At 36.3% G+C, this 13,905-nt stretch overlaps 1 protein-coding gene across 2 annotated transcripts in view; it reads right to left on the reverse strand.

Moving 5' to 3' along the window:
- NCAM2 (neural cell adhesion molecule 2) overlaps positions 1 to 13,905 on the reverse strand; it is a 531,010-nt gene that overhangs the window by 80,315 nt on the left and 436,790 nt on the right. For both annotated transcript variants that reach the window (XM_078452862.2, XM_078452863.2), the window contains exon 12: positions 7,765 to 7,938. In XM_078452862.2, the coding sequence (XP_078308988.2) occupies positions 7,765 to 7,938 (174 nt within the window). The remainder of the gene's footprint in view (positions 1 to 7,764; positions 7,939 to 13,905) is intronic.

Raw genomic sequence — 13,905 nt, forward strand, 5'->3', positions numbered from 1 at the left:
GGTATCATTGGGAAAACTGCCAAGTTTTGAAGCTTAAATTTATATTTAAAATTTCTGCTGAATATGCATAGGAAGCTAGAAAGTTTCCAGGAAAAAAATGTGAATTTGTTTGACGATAAGCCACACTACAAAGCAAGAAGTTTAGCTAATTACAGGTACTAATCATTACTCAGTAAGAAACACTGATATGCTCATTTTTCTTAAAAGCGTAATTTTCAATGCTGCGTCATCAATATATTAACAAATTAATTTAACACTTTTAAAAATGGAAAAGTCCCACATATAAAAATATAATATTACAACAAAAATTATAAATATCTGTATAAGGGGTGAGACAGTGGAGATACACTTACACTAATAGACCTACAGAACTCAGGAAAGTCTCAGAAATTTTAAGTGCAATGAATGAGAGCATAAAACTGAATGATCATCAAATATTTAAACAATTGTACTCTCATGCCCTCTTCCCAGATTAAAGAGAAGATGAGTTCCTCTCTCTCTTCTTAACAGAAGATGCAAGGTCTATTATTTGGTAAGTGGGACCAAAGAAGTTTTGTACTCTAGAATTCTAAACATGAGGAACATGGAGTTGATGTGCCGAATAAAATTTTGTGGGAATCATCTGACACCATTTGACACTAGCTGCCTTTCCACAGTGTCCTGACAGCCAGGTATGCCAGTAGTAACTGAACAGCCTCAAAACAGATATCCGAAAATAGTTACCATTTCTCAGACTCTTGTTGATGGGGGAGTTAGAAACCCATCTGATCTCAAGGCTTGAAAACACTGTCTTTACAAACCGAGATGAGGGTGTTTTTCTTTCACTTATCCAGGCAAGGATCACCAAATACTTGGGGAACGTTTCCATTGTGAATGACAGAGACAAAGCAAACAACAACAACAAAATAAATCTAGGAAAAGAAAACCAAATCAGGGAGCAAAAACAATGCTGAAAATGAAATATCATGATAATTATCAGAGAAAAAAGACTATATTGCATAAATGAGATGAGAAATGACCAGAGAATAAAATATTTAACAATTTTAAAAACTTATAGGTAAATTGAAAGATATGTGTTGAAAACCTTAGGGGAGAGTAAAGATAAAAGTAGAGACAATGAGAGAAAACACAGGAAACATGGGGGGATTAATTGAAAAAGCTAACATTTGATGAGATTGATAAGAAACATTTGATAAGAAATTCTAATACAAAGCAATGGGGAAAAATTACTCAAAAAAAAAAAAAAAGTACCCAACTCTATCTTACTCCTTAGGGCATTAATGTCCAGTTTTAAAAGCGAAATAATTTTCCGATGCAAATCCTGTAAAAGAACACTTTATAGGCCATATGAAGCCTGCTGCACTAAGAGAAAGTGAGTGGGCATGTGAGGGTGGGGGCAGAGCATGGAGGTGATTCCTAGTGAAAAATGAAAACATGGGGGACCTAGGTGCTGTAATAGGGTTGTTGGTACATGGAAATTCCATACATGTAACAAATTTTTCATTGTTGATATGGAGCCTCAGCTTGAATCAATATAAATACTATTAAGCTTTCGGTTTTGGAGTATTCAAGCCAGAAAGATTCTTTATTCCAAGGGAGTTGCTGGTGCCACTGAATTTAGGGCACCCGCTTTGGGACAAAGGTACTGGGACATAGCATCTCTTTAGTTGTATCAAAATCTTTCTTGGTATTTGATCTATTAATCTTCACTCTATTCCAATTTAAGCTCCTGTATTTAAAATCAGTTTGTGGGCCTATCGGGCACAGGCATAGAATTTGTAAATCCAAACACCTATCTTTCAAAACAATCTTGGAAAAAAATCCTTATTGAATGCCACTTCTTCACAAAGCTGAAAATGGATTTCTCTACCATATAAATTGATTTTTTTCTTCAGGTTTCAATTAAAATAGAACTTTTGCTAAAATTAAAATCTGGATTATAAATTTTGGCATTATATGTAGTAATGAAGCAGGTACATAACCTTAATCACAATGTTCATAAACTAAATGCTATAAGGTTAAAATGACCATCTATAGATTAAAATATACGTACTGCAATTGCATCTTGCGGAGCAATATTGAAGGTTTAGTGAAATTATGCAGTGAAAAAACTGTAAAGTCCAACTGTGAATTTATTTCTAAATTGTAGTTAGTTATTACACCCTTCGATTAGTAAAAATGGCAAGAATTTGAGTAAGTTTCCAATGAATGTTCCATTTACAAAATGCTACTATTTTCAAATAAAAATTATCTCCCTTATTTTCAGGAACAAAGAGAAATTCTACTACAACCTTAGGTCCAAATAAACCAGAGCATCTAATAATCTCGGTTGAGATTGAAAGGATGTTTATGTGTGATTGTACCTGGCTAAACATTTCACAAATTAAAATTATGCTATTTGAGAGAATTGTTTTATGCTCTGATAAAAATAACTTGATATTTTAAAATGTCAATTTTTCATTTTTGTTTTGAATACTGAAAAGTGAGTACCTGTTTTGAAACATTATTATCTTCTCTTCATTTGTGCCCAATGAGGTATATAGAACATGCTTACCAAGTGTTAAATGATAGGGTAATGGAAATGCCATGTAACCCTCCCAATCAAAAAAATCTTGCTACACCTGTGACACACATTTTTCACTCAAAACTAAATGTCAAAATGACTTCCATTTGAAATTTAAATAGTTCAAGTTGTGATCAGATTTGTTCACAATTCATGTTTTGAAATTTAGTTTTAGGTCAATTAGTGATTGGGATGATCAGTAAGGTTTCAGCTAAACCTTGAAGAATATAATAACTGGTCTAGACAGCAACTGTACCCTAAACCTTGGACCAGGTGCAGAGTAAGCAAGTGAAATTCACAGGAAATTATTTAATGCATTATTTAGAATCAGAATCTACTAACAGGAGATTTTTTTTCCTAAAATTTTCTTGCTTATGCCACCACAATCAAGCAAGAGATGATATTTATTTTTAGGTAGACGAAGATACATGAGTAGTATATAATGGATTACAGGTATTTATGAACTAGGAAAAAAAACTGAACATCAACTAAACTCATGTAAATTAAAAGAAAGAAATAAAACTATGCTGAAGGAAAAAAGTAGTAGCTGAAATGTTCTTGACTATAGTCCCTGTCTTTTCAGAGATAAATCTAAATCTATCTTCTAACAAATGCCTCAAAGGCAATGAGTATAATTATGCTTACAAAATTCTTCCTCAAACTTTAAAATGACTAGCGTGAACTGCAAAAGAAGCATTTCTTCCCTATTCAAAACTATGTATGTTCTTTAAAAAAACATCAGAATTTCAACAATGTCGTTACCTATACAGCCAGAAGAGCGCCTTTTAAATATAGTTACAATTATACATATCATTTTCAAAAATCTTTTTAGGTGTACATGTTAGATCACAGAAAAGGAAGGAAAACTGAAATATGAAAAATGATGTGGATGGAGAGACTGTAGCTAGAGGACCAGCCATGTAATTGTTTTTTTGTAAAGTACTGCCGTCCTTTGGAAAATCTCAACTGGTACTCAGACAATGAGAGCTATTGCACGGATCTGTAGTACACAAGGTTCCACTGTCCTCATGGGGGAGAGAAGAAAGAGGGAGATCTGAGGCTTGGACCCCTGCACGGAGCTAGGAATGTCAACGTTCTTGGAAGAAAGGAAAAGTGTGGGCTAAAAAAATTTGTTTGACTTGGCAAGGAGGTGGGATAAATACTTCTTTGAAAATTAGTAACTGTAAGTCTGCTCTCATAGCGCAGGAACTCTCAAATCAAGAAATTAATTTAAGATGCTTCCACCTTTGTAAAATTTCAGAGCAGCTGTTCAAAGTACAGGGATATTTTCTGTGGAAGACTGCACCCAAACCCCAGGTCTTGCATGATTCCAATAAATAAGATTAGCAAAACATGAGATCGCAATTTAAAATCATAAAATATACTACTAAACAAGCCACCATGAGTGAGATAGTGTTGAAACATACAATGAACTAATGTAATTTATATAAATTAAAAATGTGATTGTTGCGGTGCCTGGGTGGCTCAGTTGGCTGGGCATCCGACTTTGGCTCAGGTCATGATCTCACAGTCCGTCAGTTCGAACCCTGCATCGGGCTCTATGCTGGCAGCTCGGAGCCTGGAGCCTGCTTCAATTCTGTGTCTCCCTCTTTCTCTGCCCCTACCCTGCTTGTGCTCTGCCTCGCTCTCAAAAATAAAATAAAAACATAAAAAAAAAATTTTAATGTGATTGTTAAATTAAAATCTTAATAGACAGGTTTAGTGGTAGCTTAAACATAAGTGAACAAAGAATTAGTGAACTGGTAGGCAGAACTGAATAATAACATGGTAAAATAATGAAACATAATAAAATATAGGTACAGAGATACGGTATTCTAACTTCTAAAAAAAACAAGTTTAGCATTTATAACTGGGATTTTTCAGAATAAGGGAATAGAGAGAATGAGGGAAAAGACAACATTCGCATTCAAGAATGTAACGATATAACATTTTCCAGGATGGATGAAACACATCAATCTTTAGATTGACGAACATTATGAACCTCAAAAAGAACAAGAACTCCACATGAAGCCATGTAATTAAACCTCAAGACACCAAATTAAAATAGATATCACAAAACCAGCGTAAGAAAAAAGTAAAAATATTTACAAAGAAAAAATTTCCAAATGACAGTGATATTTCAGCTTTCTAATTCATATTTAACGTAGGCAAATTACTCCCTCAGTTCTCTATAGAAGTCCTTCCAGTAGCTATCTAAAATACATTGCAACAAACACACACACACATTACACCATACACATATATATATGTGTACATATATAAGTATATGTATGTATATATGTACACACACACACACACACACACACACACACACACATATATATATATATATATATATATATATATATAAACACTTAGGGTGCCTGGGTGGTTCAGTCAGTTAAGCGTCTGACTTTGGCTCATCATGATCTCATGGTTCGTGATTTCAGGCCCCAATTAGGGCTTGTGCTGACAGCTCAGAGCCTGGAGCCTGCTTCAGATGCTGTGTCTCCCTCTCTCTCTGCCCCTCCCTCTCTCACACTCTGTGTCTCTCTCTCTCCCAAAAATAAGCATTAAAATTTTTTAAAAATATATACTTAAAATTATATATATGGGCTATACTCATACTTTACAGGGAAGTAATTTGTATTCCACTTTCACAACTTTTTTTTGTTTGTTTATTTGAGAGAGAGAGAGAGAGAGAGAGAGAGAGAGAGAGAGAGAGAGAAGGAAAGCACCTGAGTAGGGGGAGGGTCAGAGCGGGGAGAGAGAGAAGGAGAGGGAGAGAGGGAGAGAGAGAGAGAGAGAGAGAGAGAGAGAGAGAGAGAGGGAATCTCAAGTAGGCTCCATGCTCAGCTTGAATCCCGATGTGGGGCTCAATCCATGACCCTGGGATCATGACCTGAGACGAGATCAAGAGTTGGATGCTCAACTGACTGAGCCACCAGGCACCCCACTTTTGCAACTCTTTACTGAATAAAGGAAAAACGGTGCCTAACGGTCAACAGTACTGGCTTTGGAATCTGATTTCCTGTCAGGGTTTGAATTTTAGTTTCACTATTATTTATCCACATGACCTTATAGATAAGAAGCTAAATTTTATAGTCCCAGTATTCTCCTTTATATGGATTGCCCTCAGCTTCATCCTCTGTAAGAGGATATTCATACTACCAAATTCTTCATTTTGTAGTCAAAATCTATTGACTTAATTTATTTTCAGTTCTTAACAGAGTGACTAAAATAGAATGAATACTTGGGAACTATGAACTGAATTGCGCCCCACCCCTCCATTCATATGTTGAAACCCTAGCCTCTAATGTGATAGTAGTTAGAGGTGGGTCTTGGGGAGGTAATTAGACTTAGTGAACTCATGAGGGTGGAGCCCCATGATGGGATCAGCATTCTCATAGGAAGAGGAAGAGAAACCAGAACTATGAGTATTCTGATCTCACTGGCAAGCTTTAAGCTATCCAAGGCTGAGTGTACTGACTGTCATTCATGTAAGGTCCCTGACTGATACTCAAAATTCACCAAACAGGTTTCTGACACATTTTCTTTCTACATAAAATACTCACAGGTAAAGAATATACCTATCATATATAACTGAATGTCTAATTTCTGAGACAGTGATTTCTCATTGTAAATTAACAAATGTTCTTTATTATATATCAGTTTTATAAACACGGAAATCTACTTCTGAGATAGGGATATAGGGAGTAACAAAATCAGGTCTTTGAACGTGAACAACTCTGTCAGATCAAAGCCATTATAAATTCTTCATGGTTTTGCAACTTTGTAAGAAGTCTCAGAAGAATCTATTAACCTTCTTCCCTGGGGTGGAGGGGTAAGGGGTGGCGGTACTCTTCTGTCAAGTTTAATTTCTCTGATGTTCAGCTTTAACATTACTTGTCTCCAGGGTTGTGCCCAAGCACCTACTTTGAATGTTCTGTAGTGTCAGAAATAATTCATCTCTCTTTCTGTCTCTCCCTTTTCACCCTCTTTTGTTTTCTCTGTCTTAAAAATATTATTCTTGCATCTAGGGTAATGGTTACTTCCACTGGAATCCTAGAACTCACAAGCTCATTCTTTTGGGGCACTATCTTCTCTCCTAAACCACACAGCATTTGCACAAAGACATTACCTACCCAAACCCTCTTATTATTAGAAGAAATTATAAAAGCTGACATGTTGGGGGGGCATTACTTGAAGTATGTGGTAAATGACTGAAGACAGATTAATATTTCTGGCCCTTCTATCAAAAACCTATTATTCTCAGTAAAAATGAATAAGCAGGTGCCAACACAGATGAAACTAGGATGATTTTTATCTGTTCTGTCTCCATTGTCCACTAAGCCAACCCTTCATAGAAGGGCTCACGCTTTTCTTCATAGAACAAACATCTAGTTCATGCTTTTTACAGAACCCTTACACCATACATATTAGGATCAGGCCAGGGCCCCGGGCCAGCACAGGAGGGACAGTATAATTTTCATTACTATATACTCACCAATACTTTATATTACTATATACTCATCATTTTCCTTACTATCCTTTTGTAGTTCTATATCCCAATCAATACACTCCACCTCTCATAATTTACTATGATTTCCTACTTTAGTTTCTTCTTTTAATGGGAAAACAAACCACATTTTCACAACATGATGAAACTCTATATAAGTGAACAGAAGTGCTATAAATTGTTTTAACTTCTCAGAATTAGCTTATTCTATTAATCCACCTGCCATAATTAGTAGTAATAGCTTGAGTTTTCAAAACACAATTTTGAAATAAATTTTAGTAGACAGATGACTTTTTATAGATTGTTTCATAAATGCATGTAAAGTACACTTACTTGTGGAAGAAATCTTATTAATAAATGAAAAACAAGCACATATTTTAGAATATTCAGGCATCCAATATGACATGTCAGCAGTTGTTTTTCCCATCACCACATTTTTAAATACTAACTTTCCCCCCAATATTGAACTTTGGAGATTTTGTGAAACTTTCCATCTTTGTTAAAGATAAAAAGTTTCCCACTCTTTATTCAAGTTATTCTCAAGAAGAATAGGACAGTGGAAATGTCTTCCCAACTCTACTAAAAAAAAAAGGACATATTGAAGAAAAATGAAAGCCCACTCACACAAGCACACTGAAGGTCAGCTTGAATTAAACAACACAATTTGAAAGCACTGACTCACTTTGAACTCCATGGGAGCGTACTATTTTCCAGGTTTCTGATGCCACTTCTTTGACATCCACCTGATAGTGATGAATGGGCACACCTCCATGGGAGTCCGGCTTGTTGAAAGAAACCTTGGCTGTGGTCTGTGACAGCTCTATAATCTTCACTCCATAGGGACTGGATGGCACATCTACAAATTAGTAGAAACAAAGGAAATATAAGCCAGGTAATATGGATGGCCATTATTAAAATTTATGGTATTTTGAAAATTAGGAATAAAGGAACATTTCTCCAACTATGTCACTTAGTATATGTGAATTACAAAGCTTGCATAAACTGATGAATGATGTCTTCAAATTGCAAGAAAGTACACATTAGTCAATCTTTACAACTATATCAAATAAAAAATATTCAATATCAAATCTCATTGACTGGGGCAGTAATTTTACTTGTCTTTTCTATACAATATTAGGATTTTATTTGCATTCATGGAAAACAAGCTTGTGTGTGTGTGTGTGTGTGTGTGTGTGTGTGTGTGAGAGAGAGAGAGAGAGAGAGAGAGAGAGGAGAGACAGAGAGAGAGAGAGAAAGTGAGGGAGAGAAAAGGAGAGACAGAGAGAGAGGGAGGGAGGGAGGGAGGGAGAGATAAAGGGAGGGAGAGAGAGAAAAGGAGACACGCACACACACACACACACACACACAGAGAATGCAGATACAATTAGAAGAAGAAGCAGGGGTGCTTGGGTGGGTCAGTCAGTTAAGCATGCAACTTTGGTTCAGGTCAAGATTCACGTTCATGGGTAGGAGCCCTTCATTGGGCTCTGTGCTGACAGGTCAGAACCTGGAGCCCACTTCATATTCTGTGTCTCCCTCTCTCTCTGCCCCTCCCCTGCACACACTCTGTCTCTCTCTGTCTCTCAAAAAATATATATGTATATATATGAAAAAAACCAGACTTTATTGAATTTTTAGTATAAATAATTATCTTTTGTGAAAATTTGAGATTTATTTTCTTCTTGTTCATTCAAATTATAGTAATAATTTTGGGAAAGTATTAAGTTTAGAACACACGTCATTATGAACTAAATAAAATTGCAAGCTGTCCGTTTTAGTTTCATTTATGTATTATTTAACTAAAATAAACCTTTATTTGAAATAGTTAAGTTGTAATCACTGTATTTAAAAAAATAGCCATAAAATCTTTCTTGTGTGTGTTTTTGTATCAATTCATTACTCACATTATTTAAAGGTCAATAAAGTATCCTGAAGGAAAATTTATATCATTTTCCAGCATACAAAACTTTATAAACAAGTATCAAAAATGGTAAAAAGGCAAGAGGGGAAAAAAAAAACAAGGGAGACAAATTCTCATTGGAATTAATGAATTGAAACTTCTAGTGCAGAAACATGAAGAATTAGAGGCACATTAAACATTGAAGGGATCTATGTCTATGTCTCTCAATTTATCTTTCTTTTTTTTTCCTTTTTAAAAAAGTAATCTCTATACCCAACATGGGGTTCAAACCCAAGATCCCAAGGAAGGTCAAAGAATCACATGCTATACTGACTGAGCCAGCCAGGAGCACCTGTCTCTCTTTCTTTTCAATACCACATTGGAAACAATCATAAAATTGGAAAATTACATAAAATTTACTGAAAAATATACATATATTATAAAAATATGATTAAATATGTCATTTCATCTTTGAACATAATTTTATTTTAAAAAGGTGATTGAAAATAACAGCAAATGCAAATCCCTATTCTATATAATCAAACATTAACATAAAAGTCTCTAATGGCTGTCAAAAGTCAACTGTCCCATCGGGGCGCCTGGGTGGCTCAGTTGGTTAAGCGTCCGACTTCAGCTCAGGTCATGATCTCGCGGTCCGTGAGTCCGAGCCGCGCGTCGGGCTCTGTGCTGACAGCTCAGAGCCTGGAGCCTGTTTCAGATTCTGTGTCTCCCTCTCTCTGACCCTCCCCCGTTCATGCTCTGTCTCTCTCTGTCTCAAAAATAAATAAACGTTAAAAAAAAATTAAAAAAAAAAAAGTCAACTGTCCCTTATTTGCTGAAGCTGAAGGAGAGCACAGTAGATCACATAAAAATATGCCTTATAATTGGTATTGGCAAGAACCAGGAGGTCAGGTTTTTGGTCTTTGGATGTGAATATTGCAGAGAAATGTATCAATGTACATTTCAGCTCTAATTAGTAACAGTAAATTATTTGGAGATAATATTTTAAATGCATTATGGAATAACTCAAAGGTTTGGAAATAAATGTATAGAATACTGATGCCTCCTAAAGTCATATTGCTATGAAAATCTTATCTGGAAATAAAAATTGTAAATTATCTAAATAATCTATGAAATGTCACCATACATAAACCTTATAATATTTTCATGTTTCTTTAATCCCTAGATTATAACTGTAGGTTCTTTTCACCCGTAGGTTTGATCTAAAGTTCACAGAAAGGAAACATACACACACCAACACATTGATTGTTTTTTTTTAATATGAAATTTATTGTCAAATTGGTTTCCATACAATACCCAGTGCTCATCCCAACAGGTGCTCTCCTCAATGCCCATCACCCAATCTCCCCTCTCTCCCACCCCCCCATCACCCCTCAGTTTATTCTCAGTTTTTAAGAGTTTCTTATGGTTTGGCTCCCTCTCTCTCTAACTTTCTTTCCCTTCCCTTCCCCTCCCCCATGGTCTTCTGTTAAGTTTCTCAGGATCCACATAAGAGTGACAACATATGGTATCTGTCTTTCCCTGTATGACTTATTTCACTTAGCATAACACTCTTCAGTTCCATCCACATTGCTACAAAAGGCCATATTTCATTCTTTCTCATTGCCAAGTAGTATTCCACTGTGTATATAAACCACAATTTCTTTATCCATTCATCAGTTGATGGACATTTAGGCTCTTTCCATAATTTGGCTATTGTTGAAAGTGCTGCTATAAACATTGGGGTACAAGTGCCCCTATGCATCAGCACTCCTGTATCCCTTGGGTAAATTCCTAGCAGTGCTATTGCTGGGTCATAGGGTAGATCTATTTTTAATTTTTTGAGGAACGTCCAGACTGTTTTCCAGAGTGGCTGCACCAGTTTGCATTCCCACCAACAGTGCAAGAGGGTTCCCGTTTCTCCACATCCTTTCCAGCATCTATAGTCTCCTGATTTGTTCATTTTAGCCACTCTGACTGGCATGAGGTTGTATCTCAGTGTGGTTTTGATTTGTATTTCCCTGATGAGGAGTGACGTTGAACATCTTTTCATGTGCCTGTTGGCCATCTGGATGTCTTCTTTAGAGAAGTGTCTATTCATGTTTTCTGCCCATTTCTTCACTGGATTATTTGTTTTTTGGGCGTGGAGAAGAATGAAACTAGACCACTTTCTTACACCATTCACAAAAATAAACTCAAAATGGATAAAGGACCTGAATGTGAGACAGGAAACTATCAAAACCCTAGAGGAGAAAGCAGGAAAAAACCTCTCTGACCTCAGCCGCAGCAATTTCTTACTTGACACATCTCCAAAGGCAAGGGAATTAAAAGCAAAAATTGACTATTGGGACCTCATGAAGATAAAAACCTTCTGCACTGCAAAGGAAACAATCAACAAAACTAAAAGGCAACTAATGGAATGGGAAAAGATATTTGCAAATGACTTATCGGACAAAGGGCTAGTATGCAAAATCTATAAAGAACTCACATTGATTGTTTAGAAGACTGCCAATTCTTCACCCCCATGCCCATGACTCTCTAATGTCAACTAGGCCTAAATTGGACAAAATGGCAATTATAATCTTCAGTTTAAGGATACTTTTAAAAAACAATGATTCAGTTGGTTAAGTGCCTGACTGTTGATTTCAGCTCAGGTCATGATCTCATGGTTTGTGAGTTCAAACCCCACAATGGGCTCTGCATTGACAGTGCTGAACCTACTTGGGATTCTCTCTCTCTCTCTCTCTCTCTCTCAAAATAAAGAAATAAACTTAAAAAAATAAAAAAAGAAAGGTACTAAGGACTGAGGTTGGGAGGAAGAGATGTGAGACCTCTTGGGCTCCACCTTTGAGCCCATTTGGAAGGGGTCCACACATTTGGAAGGGACATGGTCCTTGATTCTTACTCTGACCACAGACATATGCAGTATCAGCTGAGCTGTGCACTTGACATGATACAACTATAGATAAATAAGGCTTTTTTTCTTAGCATGAAGGTACCACTACCAAAACTTGAGCCAGTGGGTATCTTTTTCTAGCCAGATAGTCTATTTTCAGACCTGTTGACTCTTACTCTGGTTTTCCATTTATATTTACTTTTTGTTGGCCTCTACTTTCTGTTACCTGACTAAAAGAAAAACATGCTTGTGACTGATATCTTCCTGAATATTTTTCTTTTATATTCTGATTTTATATGTCCAACCACTTACTGGCTACCAAATTATTCCATGTATATGTGTATACACACGCACACACACACACACACACACACACTCACTCACTGAGTGAGTAAAAGGGACTGGAATATACTCAGTCCCCAGGAAATATATGATGAATTAAACATTTCAGTAATTAAAAATAATATACAAAGGTAGAGAACATATTCAAGTGAATAGGGCCGAATATGCCTAGAACCAATGTCTCTAATTCTTCACCCTCTCCATTGTTTGGTTTTTTTTTTAACACAGGTAACTTTATTTTTTTTTCAATATATGAAGTTTATTGTCAAATTGGTTTCCATACAACACCCAGTGCTCATCCCAAAAGGTGCCCTCCTCAATACCCATCACCCACCCTGCCCTCCCTCCCACCCCCCATCAACCCTCAGTTTGTTCTCAGTTTTTAACAGTCTCTTATGCTTTGGCTCTCTCCCACTCTAACCTCTTTTTTTTTTTTTTTTTTTTTCCTTCCCCTCCCCCATGGGTTTCTGTTAAGTTTCTCAGGATCCACATAAGAGTGAAACCATATGGTATCTGTCTTTCTCTGTATGGCTTATTTCACTTAGCATCGCCCTCTCCAGTGTTTTTTAATCGCATTCATCCTTGAGCCTATCTCTTATATACAACACAATAAGTCAAAGTTATTTCCATCATTCCCACATCATAATTTTTGTGTTCATCTCCTCCTTCCTGTTTCCACTGTGAAGTCCAAGTCCTATCTGCCTCTACCTGCAATGCCATTAGTGGCTCTTGGCTTCCTTTCCTATTGGACATCCCAGCAAATTTCAATCCATACGGTGTGTAAATGCAAAATCAATCTTTCTAAAGCACCACTCTACTCACGCCACTTCCCTAAGCAAGGTATTCAGAAGCTTCCTCCTCTTTATACCTTGAAGCTTAGACCTTTCAGTCTGGCTTTCAATATCCTGAATTACCTAACCTCACTGGGTCTATGCAAACAGAGGATCATATTGTAGAAGGCTATCAAACACAGTCCAATGTTTCAAATGGGGCTTGTGGATCTTGAATTCCATACACAAAGCTTCCATCACTGTTAGCATATTTTTCTAAACTATTTCTTAGCATCCTCCGTCTCAATAATTAATGAATGCTACCCATCAGTGAATGAATAGAACAATTGTACAAACACACGTTTCTTTCTTTATTCTTTCTTTTCACCTCTACTAGAACCAATATAGAGTTGGATGAAGAGCCTAGATATATATCATCAGAGTCTATGGATCCAAAGTCCGGTTTTGCTACCTTTCTCAGCTGCAATCTTGGACAAATCTTGTCTTTTCAACCATCAGTATTTTTCTTTCTAAAATGGAGATTGGAATAATACCCAATGTTAAGGTTGCTATCAGTATCAAGTAATGGCTAACACAAAACAGATCCTGAGATACATTAAGCACTTAGTAAGTGTTAGTCATTGTAATTTTGTTATCCCTCCCTGGTAACTATCCCCCTTCTATTACATTATTGTGTATCCACTGACACATATCAATATTTCAGTTTAAGGTAATAGATCTAACACTGAGGTTCAGCTTAGAAATGTGAACTGTGTGTAACAGCAAAAATTTGTGCCATAATCTAGGAGTAGGACAGAAACAATCTTTAGCAGATTGTTGTAGGAGTTGCCAGACGACCCTGGACAAATTAAATGTATTGACTCTTAGTTTCCTCATAAACAAAACGGTAATAAT

The sequence above is a fragment of the Panthera onca genome, chromosome C2 (assembly GCF_046562875.1).
Source record: "Panthera onca isolate mPanOnc1 chromosome C2, mPanOnc1 haplotype 2, whole genome shotgun sequence".
NCBI classification, from domain to species: Eukaryota; Metazoa; Chordata; class Mammalia; order Carnivora; family Felidae; genus Panthera; species Panthera onca.